This window comes from Chinchilla lanigera, unplaced genomic scaffold (assembly GCF_000276665.1).
Source record: "Chinchilla lanigera isolate Chin_1 unplaced genomic scaffold, ChiLan1.0 scaffold00019, whole genome shotgun sequence".
NCBI lineage: Eukaryota > Metazoa > Chordata > Mammalia > Rodentia > Chinchillidae > Chinchilla > Chinchilla lanigera.
This window is the reverse complement of record NW_004955420.1, coordinates 3,546,062-3,565,657: the sequence shown is the minus strand read 5'-3', so window position 1 is coordinate 3,565,657 and position 19,596 is coordinate 3,546,062. Positions and strand designations below refer to the sequence as shown.

Below are 19,596 nucleotides of genomic sequence, written 5' to 3'. Positions count from 1 at the left end.
CTGGAATATTTCAATACAAATATTGAATGGGCACAAGGAAATTCTATTTTATTATTTTTCAGTATTATATGAGCATCTATAGGTGTTCCATACAGGGAAATGCTGGCACAATTAGTAAACAATATTGGCAATATATTTTTTGAAGCCGACAAAAGTAAAATGCAGGACCCCTTGTTTAAAAATTATTATGAATTTCAAGATGGTGAAAATACACTATTTAGCCAATTGTGGGCTATTTCAAACTCACGTATTGGTTTGACTATACAGATAACTGACCCACAAAGCCAGTTTTTCTGTTATAACATCTAACGTCTATTAGCTCGCAATACCTTGTGAGACACATAGCTAGTCTTATTGCTAGATCAGTCTCTTGCATTTACATTGAAATGTTTGAGGTCAATAATGTTCTTATTCAGCTTCCACTCCCTACAAAATCCACTGGCCTCTTTATTTTTCTTACTAGCATTAATCATATTTCAAACATTTTGCCTGAGGTGCTATGCATACAATAACATCACCCTCTTTGATTAGGTTCACTGTAGGTGATTTCAGGCTTTTCTTGGAAAATGTTGCAGTTGGTAATAGCTAATGAATGAACAAATGAACAGAATAATACTGAATACATGCATATTTGAATGATGAAGTGATCCAGGAGAAGGCCAAATGATACCAGAAAAGACCACTGGAGGGGCTACATCAGGCTGTCCACCATAAATCCAATAATACCTCTTCTTAGACCATCTAGTGCAGTCCTCAGCCTCTGCCTCTTCCCTAACCTCAAATAACACGCCTTCAGTGAAAGTGGTGCAGAGTCCTATCATGGATGTAGACAGTAGCACAAGGATAAAGAAAAGACGATAGTTAGGAAAGAAGATATATTTGTCAGGGGAGGGAAATTGGGGCTGGGTATGAGGAAAACAAAATTAAAATAGAAGGTTGGAAGGCAAAGTGAGGCGTCTGGCTTGGAAAAGGAAAGTTATTCTCAGTGCTCCTATTACACAAATGCATTGTTGGCGTCCTGTATTAAAATATAAATTCAGTGTGGAGGCAATAAGCCAGGCAGTTACATGCTCAGGCTGGGAGCCAAGAGCCTCGGCTGCTGGCAGTCACTTGGCCTCAAGGGCCCCTGTGACGGAGTCCAGGTTATATCTGTCAGACACTGAGCCATTGAACACTGTTTTCCCTTAGTTAAGAACTCTGATGTTGCCTTTGAAATTTTCTTCATTTGGGGAGCACCGTGCCATAAACAACTAGTGATTACACAGCCAAACAGAACGGAATTTATACTATGTCTGGTGAGGAATGATAACGTGTAGTATCACTCAAACAAATGCAATGGTGGAAGATGAAGGCTCTTTCCAACTAAGTGCATTGTTTCTTAAGGCTATTTCTGTTTTTAGTGAATATTTGTTGAATCCCTTATGAGCGCTGTGTAAGTAAGTAGGGAACAAGCAAAATACCCTTCTGGGGAAGACACAGAATAAAGTTTTAAGCACATAAGAGAATTAGACAATTCCATACAGAGATAAAAACATAATGAAGGAAATAATCAGAGAGATGGAAAAGAATAAGCCAAGGAAGAGGATGGGATGACCTTTACCAAATGGTCAGCACAGGCTGACTTGATAAAGACTCATATTACTAATTATGTAGCGAGACAAGAGAAGGGAAGAGTCGGACGTTACACATTAAAGGTAAAAGACAGTGAGTGTAAAGGTCCTGAGGTGGGAGAGAGTTTGTCTATTTTAGCAATCAGAAGGTCAGTAAGGTTAGAATGTAGAGGGGAGAGGAAATATATGGAAAGAGATGGTACAGGTGGACAGGAGTCATCATGTAGGTCTTTATAGGCCATGGTGAGAAGTTTTATTTTACTTTCAAAGCAACAGAAAATCCCCAATCAGATTAAGAACAAGAGGATAAGATTGATTTTAGAATTTAAAGTTCACACTGGCTGCTGTGGGTAGAATGAATTTCAAGGTCAAGTGTGGAAATGAGAAGACCTCTTATAAGGCTATTATAATAGCTGAAGCTAGAAATGGTTGAGGTTGTTGATTAGGGTACACAAAATGGACAAAGAATGAAGGGTGTGCCTAGGTGGAAAGACGGTGTCAGCAGGTCCCTGAGTGTCGGATGAAGCTACCTTCACACATTCTGAGAAAGCCACCCCAGGAGGGGAGGGTCAGCTCTCAAGGCTTCACGATGAATCAACTCCAGCTTTGTTTGAAAGCTGGCTTTCCAGCTGTCTCTGTTCCTCAGACCATAAGGTGGAAAAAATTCCCTTGTGCAAGGGCTAGGCATTTAAATCACCATGGGTTAGTCACTGTGGAGATTCTCATTTCAATCATACCACAAAATTATTTTTTAAAGAATGGATGTGACATTTTCTAACCCATGACAGATTTCATTAGTTCACAAGTTTTTCTAAAGCCTGGTAATATAAAAGAATCAAGAGATGATAACTGATATCTGGGAGAAATTTGGGGAAAGGGAACATGCACATATATATACATACACATGAACAAATAAGCAAACAAATATTCTAAATAACTGCTCCAAATATTCTGACCTAGAATTACTCAGGGAAGTGGTCCCTCAGAGTGCGCTAGCCTTTGAAGATGGCTAGAATATGCATCCTCGAGTATTCATTTTAGGGACAAATTTCAATCTCAAAGCAGCTCAGTGCCTGACACCTCTCTCATATGTTCCCATAATGGCTTCCTCCCTCTGTTCAGTTGGCCTTGCCATGTTGTTATGTGATCTTTTACTCTATGCCTCTCTGACGAGACGGTTGGGTCTCCCAATGGTAGCTCTTCAAAGCATTTTTTGTCTCAGTATCTTTGGGGGTCTACCTCAGGGTGCTGCACAAAAGTGAGGGAAGAACTGGATAGCAGTTGCTGTTAATTTACCTCTGGAAGCAACAACCTATAATTAGTAATTCAGCAGCTGCTGCATCAGTAGCCAAAGAATTCTGAGCTTTAAAGAGATTTGGGCAGGTACAATATAGTTTTTTTTTTTTTCCTAACAGATGGATAAAAAGTTTTAAACCAGTGTTTCTTGGCAGAGCAACTAAGGTGGGCTCAGGCAAGAAGGCTGCTATAATTACAGTTTTGGTTATGCCTGATGTGCTTTATTCTGATGTGCATATTTTGTGCTCCACACACGTTTAAAGATTCAATTAAATGTTTTATTACAGAGAACCCAGTGCCAAATATCAGTGTCATTAACTTTTTTTCCTTCACTGAAGCAGCTATTCCCTCACTTGGTTTTGAGATTGTAAACATATCAAGTTTACTCTTAATTGGTAATATTGATGTGGACATCGGCACAAATGTCCTGTTGCTTCTCACTGGCAGGATGCCACTGTAATGTAAGCCTGCTGAGGACAGAAAATATGGCCTCCAATCTGAGCCTCTACCAGTGTTGGGTAGGCAGAATTTGCCTACCGAAGCTCTGGCTAAGTGATAGAGGAAGAACAACTAGGTTAGGGAAACTGAGGCAGTATAGTTTGGACATAAAGCAGAACACAGTAAAACATAAACACCAGAAAGAATGATCATCAATAAAGAAGTCTGTGTGATTGTCAAATTTTCTATGGAATAACAATCTGAGGCCCCAGTACAAACATTCTACAAGGCTTCATGTTTTTTCCCCAGTGGATGTAATTTGTTGACCTACACATAAACACCTGTACAAAGGTCTTTGTGAAATAAAACCGTGAAAAGATAATCTCATCTCTACCCTTTCAGAATCTGTTGAAATACAAAATTTATAAGTGGCCATTCTAGAAAACAATTTCTTCTAAAAATTCAAATTTATAGATGCATGAATTGAAACAAAGTTAGTTCCCTAAATACATGACTTCCAAATATCTTTTAAAGTGACAAAATCATTTTTGTTCTCCTTTCAAAGAAAAGAAGTGTTACCATTAAAGATGGCGTCTATGTGTAAAGGATGGGCACTCAGCCATCCTGGTGGTGTGTGGAGATGTAAGTGTGCGTGTGAGTGATGGTGGGGTGGTAGGAGTGGGCCGAAGAATCCCTGCAAGGCTACTAGTTTAGGGTATTGCCTAGTTTAGGGTATTTCTGAAACCTCAGAGTGTGGCTGGCTTGGCTTTACTACTGAAAGTTATCCTTGGCCATTTCATTAAATTTAATTTTGAGACAGCGTCAAACTGCCCAGACAAGCCTCAAAGTGCGCTATCTCCCTTCACCAGCTTTCTGAGTATCTGGAATGGCAGTAAAATTCTTTCTGACAAATGCTTAGAGCCAGTTAATGAGGCCTGACCTGCTCACTGTCAGGGAAAGGACCAGCTGAGAAAGACAGTGTGAGGAACCTGGTAGGAAAAGGATTAGAGCCAGCTCAAGGGACTCCTCTTCCCAGAGAGCCTGAATCCCAGGTATATCTGTTTTGGAAAGGTTTAGAAGTCCAAATCTGGAAGAATATACACGTTCTGAATAGCATGGGCTTCCTCTTCCTTTCCTGGGAGCAGCAATAGACAACCGCTACATGGTAGGGCCATGCCGTTTGTCCTGTTATCATCCCTGGGCTGTTCACACTTACCCCATGCAGCCTGCCTCCTCGCCCTTTCACTTCCCATGTGGAAGACATGGGAAAAAGGATAACAAAAGAGGAATCTCAGAAGTTTTGGTGGAAACAGAGTGGAAATTTTTTCCTAGGTAACAAAAGTAAAGGAAGTTTTATAGCATCATTCTAAGGCTAGGAGATGCTACATCATTTCTTTTTTGACATAAAAGGGAAAGAGAAAAGACTGAAGACATTTTCCTTCAGTACTGAAGGTGGGAATAGATAATTAGGCCTACTGTTGATTAATAAGCTTTTTCAACTTTGAAAATTATAATTACATTAACAGTAACCCTTGATCCTTCTATTAAGATTCCTTTTGAGATGGCTTTAATCTGATTTTCCAAAAATTATAGATGCTTTAATGAAAATTATTGGCTATAATGAATTTTTCTAGTGCTATCACTACCTAGATATTAGAAGAACAAGGTTACAGTAAACAAAGAAGTAGTTCTTAAATTAAAAATTATTTCACAAAGAACTCCGTCCAATTACATAATTGTGACAAATGAAAAAGAACTGAAAGTTAATGCTACTAAAGTTTTACACTGATAGGTTCTTAATTTTAACTAAAGCTGTGTTTCATGCAAGCAAACACCTGGATAAAATGTTTAAAATTCAACAAGTATAAAAAAATGAATCATTTTACCCATACAAAATCAAATATTGATATTTAAAAGCATATGAACTAATATACTGTACCCCATGTTGATAGAAAAATACCTCAAAAGCAAATTAAAGAAAGCTCTTAGTACAATAGAAAGAATTTATACTGTCAGATGGAATCCTGTGGTAAAGGGAAGTATCACATGAAGTTGAATTTTGATTTAGACAAGAGTTTCCTTACTCTTAACGCCATGTGACCTTGGGCAGTTATTTAACTTGGGGCATTATTGTGGATTACCATAACCCATTCCATAATTTTCTAACAAATTGTGTATTTCAGCATAATGATAGCCAGCTGCGCACCTCAGTAGCTGCACCTGAAGGATAGAGAAAGCAACCTTTATGTTCACTCACTAGGTATGACAAATGGCAAGGTGTATATACCTGTGCAAAAGTGTCAAATTGAGATTTTTATCCACATAATGCTCCTTGTATTGCATAGGTATCCCTAAGCATCATGGGGGTTAAAGTACATCCAATCCATTCTTCTGTTCTGCAAACACCTAATTTGCCAAAATGGAATCTGGGTGTGGCTCACAGCAGCTGCGCCTGGGGAAAACAGGAATCCACCTGTGCATTCACCCACTTGCAGGTGAACGGCGAGGTGAGTACAGGAGCTCCAAAGCAGCAACAGGTGCGTTTTACCCATGAAATGCTCATTGTTGAATTTTTTGTATTTAGGATTTGTGTTTAAAATTTTCTTCTGATTTTTCTTGTAGAAGTAAGCCAGTTCAGTAATATGACACATGAAAAGCCTGGTCATTGTAGCTTTAGGCAGAATATACCAAAAAAATCTTCAAAATATGGTGTAAAAATATATGCCTTGCTAGATGCGAAGACATCTATCTCCTTTTCTTTTTTTATTTTGAAGAGAATAAAAAATAGAAATAAAAATGAGAGTTTCAAATCAGACTAATAGGAAATTAACAATAATTAATACATTTTGTACTGTTATCTTCATATTAGTTACTTGGGGTACAAGAAATAGGCATGCAATTTTGTTCAAACAATATTAGTGCAAATCTTTCTTTTCAATGAACTAAGAGAAACTAGCCATATAACTATCTTGTCTATATATTTATATATATTTTGCTCCTTTTAACTTGGAACTCATCCATAAAGTCTTTATTTGCTTAGTAATGAACTAAAGGATGTTATGAACAGACTCGTTACTTCCATTTCCCAAACTAATTGGAATGTGGCATTTAATTGGTTTACCAGTTTCCAACTGATGTTACATTTGCTAACAAAGTACGAGTTAACCAGCTAGGAACTGTATGCACAAATGAAGCAGAAATTCCCAATGAAAAGTTTCAATTTCAAAACAGAAAACTGTATAGTACAGTCTTTGGATTTCAATATGATAAAACATTGAACTCATCTAAGGCAAGGAAAACAAACTAGTACTGCTGATGTAACCACTGCATCATGACGGAAAATTTGACAGAGAGACCTCTACAAAACTGAGGTCTGAGATGTCAACTTTTAAACAACAAAGCAAAAGGTGGAGCAGACATTGTTGATGAGGTATGTCGCAACTATGGTGTCAATCAAAATACAAAGCATTGGCTAACGGTTGTATTTTACTCAGTCCTAAAGATGCACTGGCATAAATAGTTTGATAGTTTACAAGAAAATAACAAGAGCAAAATATCATGGAGAAATTTTCTTAAAGGATTGGGACTGGAACCCACGAGAGATCATTTACAACAGAAGAAGAGCAAAGTATTTCTGCCCAGGGAACTCCCCAAAAACCTGGGGAGCACACTGGTGACCTGACAGATGCAACATCACAAAACCTACTACAATAACAGGAAAACCAAAAAAATGTCAGCTGTGCCCTACAAAAAATGAAGGAAAGAGAAAACACAGATGCTATCAGTGTAAGTGATGCTTGTGCATGGAACATACAGTTTTCATGTGCATACACTGCCTTGTGCATGACATTTGAACCAAAGATTACTTCTGTGGTATTTTTTGTTTGTATTTACATTGTAGTTCACATGGGTATTTATTTTTAGTGTTATCTTTTAGGTTTTGTAAGGAAGTACACAGCTGATGTGAAAATATTGATGTCTATTCTAAGTGCTCATAATATATTTGATATTTTATTTTATTAACATCTTATTTTCTAGGTGCACATTGTACAATATAGTAACTGACAAAACACCAAAAGCAGCAGGGTGTCAAGTATGCCCTACAAAAAAGACAGGAAAGCTAAGTACATGTCAGTGTAAGTTATATGTGTGTATGAAATGTACCGTTGTCATGTGTAAAAATGGCCTTAAGTGTGATAATTGAAGTAAGTATTATTTTCTGTGGAGATCTATTGGCATTTTCATTGTAATTCATATAGAAATTTATTTCTGTTTTCCATTTTTAGACGTTGCAAATAAAAAAAACAGCCAATGTTGAAAATTTTGATACTTTTTATAAACAAATATTAAAAATTCAATACTTTTTTGATAGTTTTCCTGTTAACTACTCATTGTTTAATAAAATAGAACTTATAAAATGAAAATTTATAATTCACCAATAGAAATACTTCTAAAGAATACAGGTGGGTTTTGTATACCCTTCAGTATGCTCCTTTAACACAAAATTCCAGTGATGCCCCTTAATTCCAAAAAGTAATAATAGCCAGGCATGGTGGTGCATGCTTGTAATCCCAGCACTTGGGAGGCTGAGCCAGGAGGATCCTTTGGAGTTTGAGACCAGCCTGGGCTATAAAGTGAGCTCAAGATCAGCCTGAACTGCACAGCGAGACTGTCTCAAAAAAAAAAAAAAAAAAAGAAGCAATAGTTTGCACCTTATAAAATAGGAATAATGTTAGCATCCTTTTGAGGTGATTGTGTGGTTGCAGTTTGTAAAAAGTGAATAGTACTTTGTGTTCCTCAAGAATTTCAGTGCATCTCTACCTCAGAATATGACTGCTATGGATTGAATTGTGTATTCCTAAAAATTGCGTTTCACATTTTTAACCTATGTTACAGAATGTGACCTTTTTCAAAACAGGATAGCTACAGATGTAATTAGTCGAGATGAGGTTATTAGCTTGGGTGCTAACCTCATAGAACAAATGTCCTGAGGAAAAAGGGTAATTTGCACACACACGTATAGAGAGAACACCATACGAAGAGTTGTAGAGAGAACACCATACGAAGAGTTGTCGGGAGAACACGGCCATCTACAAATCAAGAAGGGAGTCCTAGTACAGATTTTTCCCCACATCTCCCAGAAGGTACTACTGATAATTAAATCAGACACAAGTTAGTTATGGCTGCCCCAGGCAGGAAGTGTCAGGTAAAGTAATCTGTCTGCGTATTTTAAATTACTATGTGATAATTAACCCATCCCAGAAAGACCAGCGCCACGTGAAACCAGAAGTGGACTCTAATAAGTTGATTTCAGAGAAAGAAGCTGAAAGTAGAGTGGTGGCGATCAGCGGCAGGGGAGAGTGGGTGGGATATAGGGAAAGACCGGCCAATGAGCGCTGAGTTACAATGAAGACTGAGAAGTTCTACTGTGCTATCGCACTCTATAGTGCAACAGGTAACAATTATCTACCATATGGCAAGTGAAAAGCTCAGCGAAAGGAACCTAAATACTTTCACCATAAAGAAATGGAAAACATTTGAAGACACAGATATGTTGAATGTGACTTCAACATTACACAATGATATATGCATCAACACACCCTTTGTTACCCCATTAATATGTACAATTTTTATGTTTTCATATGGCAGTTAAAAATAAATTTACTTTAAATGAGGATTTATTATTAGAAATCATCTAGTTCAGAGTTTAAAATTATCAAACCTAGAATGTACATGTGAAAATGTACATGTGATGTGCTTTTTGACACTGGCCTAACCTACCTGATATGTACAATCATGGTATGTAGGGGGCGAAAAGTATTTAAAAGAAAAATATTAAAGGTCAAGAAAAATTATCAATACATCTTTAATGGTAAATACTATAGAATTCAGTTAAAGCAATGACTGTATTGTAATTAGTTAGCCCATAGTATGCTCTATCTGTGAAAACAGAACCTAAGGGAAAGGTTTTACATAGGATCAGAGAAAGGATAGCAGCTTCTACAAAAGATTTATATCATACCATAAATCTTTATTCTGGTGGCAATATGTCTTAAAATTTTTCAACTCCACTCCTATTTCTATAAGAAAAACAAATTATTGTCTAGAAAAATTGAGTTGGACACCCATAATGGTCTTTTAATCATCTGCTTCAAGAAACTCTCTCTGCCTGTCAGTAAACAATGGAACAATTGATGTTGTTCTTTTAAAATTTTACGGCCCTTTAGATCTACTTCATTTCAGAGTTTCAACTTAAGCTGTTCAGCTTTCAGAAGATTTAACCACATGTGTCCACAGCTACTAATTCAAATATGAAGTCAAACCTCTGGTTCAATCTGGTTTCCCATTCATCTTGATCCCAAATGAACCAGATGTTGCAATTATTTCAGTATGGGGTAATTTTTCTACTAATAAATTGGCCACAAATTTCACCTTCTGTTTGTTCTAAGTATCTAAATAAACGGGACTCTTTTGTTGCTATTGGTCTATTTCTGTTGTTTTGTTTAAGTTCCTCCAAAAGTAGTCCCCTCAAAGGAAATATAGTTAGTTGGCCACCAAAGTTTTATGAATTTTAGGTAAGACACTTAACCTCATTGTTTCTTTATTTCTGCATCCATAAATGAGGATGATAATCATATAGGATCAATGTGATAATAAATAATTAATATGACCAAATGCCTCGAACGTAGTAAGAACTCACCAATGCAAATTTGATCTCCAGTTCCTGAATATGAAACAATGTAAATGGAAACAATGTAATGCACATTACATGAAACAATGTAAATGGAAACAATTACAAGGGAGCAGAATTCCATGCTCTCTCTCCCTGTACACATGCCTGCATGTGCTTTCTAGCCCCCTGTTAATTTAGGTTACTTTCTAGGGATGGAGGAAGAAGGGAGAGATAGGAGGGGCAGGGTGTGAGGAAAGGTGCTGAGATGTGCTGTGTCTGCGTGTCATCTTCACTCAAGAAATGTAGACATGATGTGCTGCGAACATGCAGTAGTAAAAGAACAATTTAATTACATTCTTGTGTTCTTTTAAATCCCAAGCTCCCAATTTTGTATTAAATTCCATCTTTCTTACTTATTCAGGAAGGATATACCAGAAATTCTCCCATCTTTTTCTTACGTTCTTTAATATCTTAAAAATGCTCTTTTACTAGCCATAATTTTCAAAAACAGTTTGAATTAAAACATATTTATACTAAAAGACTATCTGTAGAAGGTAAAGTCAGAACTTTTTTGGAAGTAAAGTTGTTTCTAGCATTTGGTGATAAATTATTCTCACGAAAAATTTTTTCTTTAATGTATACATTTGAAATACGCATTTGATGTTTTAAACAGAGCGCATCAGTATTTGCCTCAATAAAGAAGTGTCTCTATTGAGTTTAGGGTAATATTTTGTTCTTTTCACATTATGTACAAATACTTTTTCCATCTAGTTTGTTCCCTAAAACAAACTGGATTGCTTCACACTCCCATGTTTCCTGCTCTCTTTTAAACTCAGTCAATTAATTATTTATGCTTAGGAATTTCTTATCTGCCCCTATTCCTCCTGAAATCCATTCTGATGTATAAGAACCCTGCAACCTAACGAACTTCATTTGTAAAAACTAAAGGCGTCAATGTTCCACAGTGTCATTCCCCAAATCGTTCCTTTTCACTTCAATTGATGGCAAATGTATTCTTCCAAATATTGAGACCAAAATCTAGCATCCTTTTACACCCCACAACAAACTGATCAAGAAAGATGACCTTCAAAACATATGGAGAATCTGACACTTCTATTGATATTACCCCAGTCCAAGCCTGGACAATGGTCAGGTCTTGCTGCACCTTCCAATTTTTCTATGTTCTCCTGCAATCTGCTCTCAGTACACCAGCTAAAGCGTCTTTGAAGAATGGAGTCTGAACATTTTGAGCTTCACTGCCCTTCTCTTACTCTTTTGCACATAAGCTATATTCCTAAATGCTGCTTTAAAATGTAAGGTAAATTCTCCCTTACTATTTTTGCACTAGCTCTTTGCATTCTCTGAAGAAATTTGCCCCATTTCCTTCAGGGATATTCTCAAGAACTATTCTGAACCTCTTATATAAAATTGCCTCCACCCTCCAGATCTGCAATCCTGATCTTCCATATTTTGTTTCTCTGCTTCTTTTACTATTTAAATTCAGTTAATTCCTGCATTTTTTGTATAAAATCTGCCTCCATGTACTAGGCTATGAGCTTTAAATGAGCAAGATTTTTTTCTCTTCTGTTCACTAATATATCTCTCCGGTCTAGAGCTATAATTACTACAGAGCAAGCACTCAATAAATATTTATTAAAAGAATAAATAAATTAGTTAGAAATACATGAGCCAGAAGAAAGACCATTTTGGAATATAATCATCTTTTAAAATTCTAAACACATTGACACAGGTAGAATTCATTGTTATACATATTTAATAAGGGAAAAACCACTCCTATGTGGAACAAACAACCAAATACACCTTAAATTGGTGGAAAATGTTGGGGTTTTATTTGTTAGTTTTGTTTTCACACTGGGAATCAAACTCAGGACCTTGTGCTTGCCAGGCAGGCACTGTGCCACTGAACTGTATCCCCAGCTGTTGTTGAATAAATTCAATATCACTTTAAGTGAAGATTATTAAGCAAAACATCTAAAATGTTTTTGAAAATCAGGAAGTAAATGCTAAAGTAGTAAGTAATTATATTAGAACCATCTATAAAGATTTTAATCTGTATAACAAAGTTGGGTTAAATAAAAATGTGATTAACAGTGTCTCACAAATGTAAAAACAAAATCAATTTTGTATTCCTCTCAGACAAGCTATGCAAATAATAGACAAAGTGCTGAGAAATATAAGGCTGCACAGGTCTAAAGTATCTAGGAGCCAATCAGTTTGTTTGTGGATTCTCTAGGTCCCTTGTTCCTCCTTCCCATGTTTATTCCCTAATGCTTGCCCCCTCAGTGTTTGTTGATCTATGCACAAGAGAATAATGTAGAGAAATGAAGGGAAACTTAAGTAAGTTAAAGCTCTTTGATAGCAACTAGAGAATGTTTTGTAACCTTAGTTGGGACAGTAAGAAAATATGTGTACTTTTTCCAATATTTGTTTAATTTTGGAAATTGGTTGCTAGCATTGTTTTGACCGAATTCTATTAAGGTGAGCTTTGGGTCTATATAAAATATTCTGAGTGCACAAAATAAAAAGAACTGATGATATTGAATGCAGAAAGGATAAAAAGATCAAGGAGGAGGAAGAGAGAAAGAACAAGGTTGGAGAGATCCATGACTATGCTGCAGAATCATCTGCAGTAGGTAAATCAACATAATGAAATCTACTAACCCACTATGGGCAAGAACTAAAGTCATATCTGCCTTTATTGGTGCTAACAGTACACATTGGGTTAAAACAAAAAAAAAAAGTCTCAGAAACCATTTCCTTTTTCATAAAGTTAACAGGTTAAGCAAATGGATACATTATGAAAAACACCTAATACATAAATGCAAATGTCCACTATGTCCAAATGCCAGTTTCTATCACATTATAGGCCTATTTTCTTGGGTTGATAGTCATCTCATTCTAAGCATTCATTGTTCTTTTCAATTTTGCAAGGATAAAACCCTAAAGAAATACTTAGATGGTAATTAACATATGGCTAAAACTATCTCGGGAAATACAAAAAGATAGATTAAAATGTGCAACTGGGACCTGGTTTAAAATGAAAGGCAGTCTACTGACAAAAGTATGTTGCTTTTCTTTGAATGCACAAGAAAGTATTATAAAAGTTCTACTTAAAAATTACAAAGTGGTATCTCTTGGAGGCAGGAAAATATTTTCCTCTCTACAGATCAAAGTGTACAAAATGCGTTTTTCTTTGTAGATTTACTTGAATGTATGTTCTATGGGAAGAGGATTCCCTGCCTCATTCATCACTGACTCCTTTGAATACAACGTGGCTTATAATTGGCAATTAGGAAATACTTCTGAGTGAATACGGTATGCACAGACTATAGTGTACTTGGCACAGGAGCAGGAGTCCATCTGCCTCTCCAAATGACTGTACACACTTAGGAAAAACAAAGGTAAATAATGGCAAGCCAGTATTTCATTAACACCTAGAAAAAGGACACAGAACTATTTTTACAGTTTCTGAACCATCACTTATAAAACATTGGAATTCTGTTAGAGAACATATAGTCAATGTGCAGCATATGTTAGTATAGGCATAAATATATTTGAAATGGCTAACAAATTCTTGAGCCAAGATAATAATGATTGTTTGAAGTGACAAAACTAGATCTTCGTGTTAGAGAAAGAAAGGAGTCAAAGTGTTGGGAATAAAATTTCTACTACTATATTTTAATTAGCCTCCTGAACTTACAGTTTTATTTATCTAAAAACTACTATTTACGTAGAAAATTCCACATACACTCTTTGTTTTGCAGACTTTGGGATAAGGTAGCAAGTTGCTAATAAGTGAGCTGAATTTATTTAGTAATAGGATATATTAAATTTCCAAGCAAAACACTTAAGAATGCTTAGTTAAAAATATATAAAAGCACACTAGTTTCAGACCATGAACCAGGCAGCTTCAATAACAGCCTATAGATGCTCTTCTCAGTCCAATTATGAATTAGGCAAAACCTTGCCAAGGTAAATAGTACAGCCTGCGTACCTCTCTGCCAACTAACTGGTACAGCTGGTGGAACCAACAATCCAAAGAGCAATGAAAAATACATTTCTAATAAATTATTTCTCTTTGAAGTTGTATGGGAGAAAGGTCACTTCCTAGCTTACTATCTTACATTTTGGTGCCCCTATCTTTTCCTTGCTCACACATTTCTTATGTACGGTGCTCTACTTATGCATTCTTCAATAGCATCTTTATTTATGACTTTGTGAATCAACATCATTGTGATAGGAGGCAAAAGTCACTTGGCTAATTACACATACTTGATAAGCTGCATAATAATACCCACTGCTGTACTGCACATTAGTTGAAGGCATATAAATTATTGCAGTTATTTTCATTTGGGGAAAAACAAGAGCCCTTTTCTGTTCAAAAATACCCTTGATATTCATCTTTGTAAGTACATTGTGCTTTTAACCAGAATTCTAGCATCAATAAGACAAATAAAGGTTAATGCCCATTCTACTAGTATTACCAAGAAATGTTAGAAAAGAGTCAATTTAATGCAAATATTTCTGATCCATAGTTGAAAATATTATCTTAGGAAGTGTGTTCCATATAATGCAGTCCCAGTAAAACAGAACAGTTTAGACACTCCCAGCCCCACAAAGATGCTGTAATGAAATCTGACTTGGTCCAGCCAGGCAATTACAAGTGCATAGAGAGATAGAAGGTGAAGCACTAGAATATTAATATGACTTCTGTATGAAGATTGGAAATTCTATAAAGTTACAAATAAGGTCAAAATAAGTCATAGATGATTTACTGCCATAGAAACTCATACTCTCCTATGAGTGATTTACCGAATGCTATATAAAAATGAAGTGCGGACAAGCTACATTCAGATCCAAGCTTGCAGCTGTCACTGTCTACATTTGCTCAATCTGGCTAGAGGATGATTTGAAGGTTGATTTAATTGTAGCTTCTGAATCATATACTTCCCTATGTTTTAAGCTGTTTAACATAAATATAAAAATGTTGAAGTAATTTTAAGACTGTAAATATTTAGCATAAAATCTAAAAAATCTCATTCTCTTCAGAAAGACAAACTGAAAATGAAAAGACTCTAGGAAAAAATACCATTACTTAGTAATGGTAACTGCCCAATATTTTTGACAAATTTATTTTTAGATAAGAACATGCAAAAGATGTTGAGAAGGAGATAAGAATTAAATAAAAATTGAAGTTTGTGACTGAACTGATATATTGGAAGAGAAACACAAGTCTACATCTGGTCAGGAAGAGTTCAGAGCTCTGAAAATTGAACAGGTGCTAAGGCAGCATTGTCTGAGGTCCTTGAATGCAACTAAAAGGCTAAGTATATTCGTCTCTATAAACAAACTGCAGCAGAGATTTATTTCTTGCTAATGCTACCAGCACTAAAACACAAGGCACCATCAACGAACTCTGTCAAATGTATCTACTCAGAACTCTCTTTATCCATCTTTCCGTTCCTAGACAAACTTAACAGAATTCCAAACATCACCTAACCATTCACTTCCCAGCATCAGCAAATCATCCTTAGGGAGAGTATCTTGTTCTTCCTCTGAAGCTTTTAACCCATTTTTTTTTTAATTTTCACTTTTATACATACCTCCTTTTCTACATATTTTCTTGCCGGGCTTTCTGGCACATTCCTTGGATATTCTTTTTACTGAAAAATGAATAGAAGACTAGAAAATAACATGGCGCTCCATCACAGACCGCCGGAACATGCAACACCACTATCTAACTCATTACACTCCTGCATTTGACTGAGTGCGAAGGGTTCCCCGATTCGTTGAGCCTGCACATGCAATGAGGAAATGTTGATGCACCTTCTCAGAAGTCATTTGGTAGGAAATGGAAACTAAGAGCCCATTTCTACCTAAGGATACGTGCTGTGGAGGAAAGTAAATGAGTAGGCACAGGAAAAAACAAGAACAGATACACTGACACACATAAACAAAAAGAGCAGCATGCGAGCATGTAAAATATGTCTACATGCCAACAGGAAAAGCCATGCATACTACCAGTACACATGAATTAATATTATTAGAATTTAGAATAGAAAAAATAAATAAGTACATCTCCCTGTTTTTCCTGCAATAAACTCACCATCCTCAGTTGGGACATATATGTTTAAATATAGGCAGTCTTCACTCTGGTCTTGTACATATGATGAAACTACATCCAAGTTATTAGTAAACCACACAGGAAGCATGACTTCAGGCAGTCTGCCGTCAATAATATTCTGGGGACACACAGGAGCAAACTGAGTGGCATTCCTGATATCTGCCCAAGGAGATGGTGGCTCCGGGGGCTGAAAACGATGTTCTCCTGTTGGTGGAGCTGCATATGGAACCCCAAGAAACTGAATAACAGGCCCTAAAATTTCATTATTGAGTTCTTTCTTAACCCCTCTTATCTTGCCAAAGTTGGTAGTCACCAGTGGGTCCACATCATCCAATTTTTGTGAAAGCACATGGGCAGCCTGAAGCAAACTTCCCAACATACAGAGAGTCAAGGAGATAGCCAATCCTCCGTGCACCAAACATGCCATCATTGCTCTCCAAACATAGTTCGGCCACAGGTATCTGGGAAGTGCCATAGTCCCACATTAGTTGTCTGGTTGTCTGGTTGCAGTAAGACAAATGTTTTACATCCACTTGAGAAAGGCTGTATAGTAGTAATTATGCCTCAAATTTTTCAAAGGCAAACTTGTGGAGAAAAGCTCAGAAAGCTTTCCATGCAGCAAGTATCTCCCATTGATTTCACATGTATTGAAGCAGCATCTTCAGTCATCACTATTTATCAGACCATATCCTATTGACCATTCTGTTTTCCATAGTAGCAATATAGCAGAGTGGCCATTGACTGTAGATTTCCTCCTTGTAAATCAAATCCAGTTAGCTGTGGTTCTATATCCTAGAGAAAATAAAAATAAATCATTAACACAAACAAACTGAAATAGACAGAGTGATAACTAGATGTTTTACAATCTATAGAAATACATTAATAGTGGCTAGAGTCAGGTGAGTTAAATACAACTGTGGAAAAATTACAGTTTGATGTGAGGTGACAGATAAAATAACTGATTATTAGATTACTGAGAGACTCGCCTGCTGACTTCATATATGTTTAAGGGGAAGCAGGCCTTGTCAAATATATAGTTTCAGGAGCATTTCACAGGAAAGCATTTCTAAAATACTAAGGATTGCATGTGAAATTTGCCTTTTATTGATAGTTCAATCACTTCAAGTGACTACACAATTAATCAAAAGACAAATTTAAAATTAGAATTCAGTACTAGAAAACCTTTATAAAAAACTTGTATTACATTAGTGGAATATAAAATATGTGAGAACACACACACACTTACACACACACACACACACACACACACACACACACACGCAAAGTGGTTTCTGGCCCCATGTATGCGAGAACATGAAAACTAATGCAAATTCACCTAGGTCAAGTTCCTTGCTACGTCTCAAAAGTTTGCAGGAAATATTGGCTGTAAATCTCCTACTTTAAACTTAGACTCTAGAACTTAAAAGAGAAATGGCATTTGGCATGATTTCACAAACAAAAAGTTGACATCATTTTAGCAAGCTAAAATTATTTTACCATCCAGATATATTTTTAAGTAACAATAAATTTGCAAAGTGTAAGTGAATTTCTGTGTCAAACTGAATATATTTTAAATTAGAAATTGTATTCTCACTGTCTGTTAGAGATCAAGGAAAGAACTTTAAAAAGTGTGGTAATTTAAAAAAACAATCATACCTCATCATGGCATCTTGCATATTAACACTAATCAAACATCTAACACTGCTTACTCAGTTCAACTTGAAATCCTCAGAATAAGTTGTAACATCCAGTGCAGTACAATTCACTGGGTAATCTCACATTGACTGCCAAATAGCACGCAGCTCAGAAAGTTTGTCTTTTCTTGTTCAAGCAACATTTTAAAGTGCTTACTTTGAAAATAATAGCGTTGATTTGTATTAGAGATGGTTCTATCTTGTCATATTATGGGAAAATTCCTGAAGAAGTGCTGGTCTGGCAGTGAAATTGCCCTGACTTTGTGTTACTTAAAAGGAGATTGAGAAAACTATATAGGGCAACAGGAGATTTTGGTTCTGGCGTTTAGCTCTGAACAATCCATCAGAGAATGCAATAAGGAGATAAATGTCTTTCTTGAAGAACACTGCAGCTGTGTTAATTCTTATGCTTTTGCTGTGAAAGCACATTAACATACAAAAGACAGGCTTAGATCTATCCCTTCTCTGGTCCAGAACTCCAGCACTTATGGAAGACTTAATTATTCTTGTGTAGAACCATGGTGGGCCATGACACACCTATACAATTGTCCTATTTACTTTTTTTAGAAAAGGACCATTTTGACACCTAAAATACAGCAGTGCGATGAGCCTTGATGATCTCCATCATCAGATTTTATTCAGCATAACTCTCAGGTGCAGTGATTTCTAAAATACAGTACCATTAATAATAACAAGAATGCATCCTTGTTTATTAACAAAATAACACTTTTTATACCAAAAATGGATAATTATGTGAAGAATAAAGACACTCTTGTTTCTTACTGATGTGCCATTTTAAAATAAATTCTGGGATTGGAATTTCTCATAGCATACTGCATTTTAGAGATTGTGTGTTTTAGCACCAGAATTTATCAAAATATCCCATTTTATATCTATGTAGGAAGAACTAAGGTACTGACCCCAAAAGATTTTCCAGAAGTCATTGTTATAGTAATAAAAATATTTAAATCTAATGTAAAATCATGCCTATTTCAGTTACTGAAATTGTAAAAGAAATATCCCTAAATATAAAAGTTTTCACATTTGCTGATAGTTTTTTTAACCATTTATTGATGCTTCCTAGGTATTTGCAAAATAACTATAAATTGGGTCTGTTATCTCTTTTTAGATGTAAGGATATGAGACACAGAGTTTGAATATGTGAGCAAAATCACTCAGCTAATCAGTAGTAGATCCAAAAGCCCATTCCCATTGATTGCAGGGTCACCCTCTTGATAATTTCATAACATAAACTCTCAATGCCTGAGCATTTTCAAGTGATTTCATTCTAGTGATTTTAAAATTGAAATGCAAACATGCTGTATATATTTAATGTTTCCTAACAATATGAAATCTAGTTAAATTCTCTGAGACTGAGAATTCTAAATGGTCTACCTTATTTATCTTTTTTGGCTCTATGGTGAGTGCAGTAATATATGGGATTACACAGAATCATGTAAAAACACTGATTTCTATGATGATTTAATTATATTTAGTAACAAAAAATTCATAACAACAAAATGCCCATTTGAAAATATTGATGAATGGATGAGGGAATAGCCACAAATTGCAATTTTGTATGTCAATGAAAGCAAAACATATAGACCTGAAATATTAGTATAGGTAAATCTTAAATATTTTGAACAAGAGAAGTTGTGGAAGATGAGAGACAGTAAAATATTATTTAAATGAAAGCTAAAGTATACAAAATGAAGTATAAAAATATACAAAAATACTATA

General features: G+C 35.8%; 1 protein-coding gene across 4 annotated transcripts in view; it reads right to left on the bottom strand.

Annotated features, from left to right (window-relative positions):
• Positions 1-19,596, bottom strand: part of Nlgn1 (neuroligin 1) — an 810,843-nt gene that overhangs the window by 605,930 nt on the left and 185,317 nt on the right. For all 4 annotated transcript variants that reach the window (XM_013513592.1, XM_013513594.1, XM_013513593.1 and 1 more), the window contains one exon: positions 16,145-16,954. In XM_013513592.1, the coding sequence (XP_013369046.1) occupies positions 16,145-16,637 (493 nt within the window). In that variant the 5' untranslated portion in view covers positions 16,638-16,954. The remainder of the gene's footprint in view (positions 1-16,144; positions 16,955-19,596) is intronic.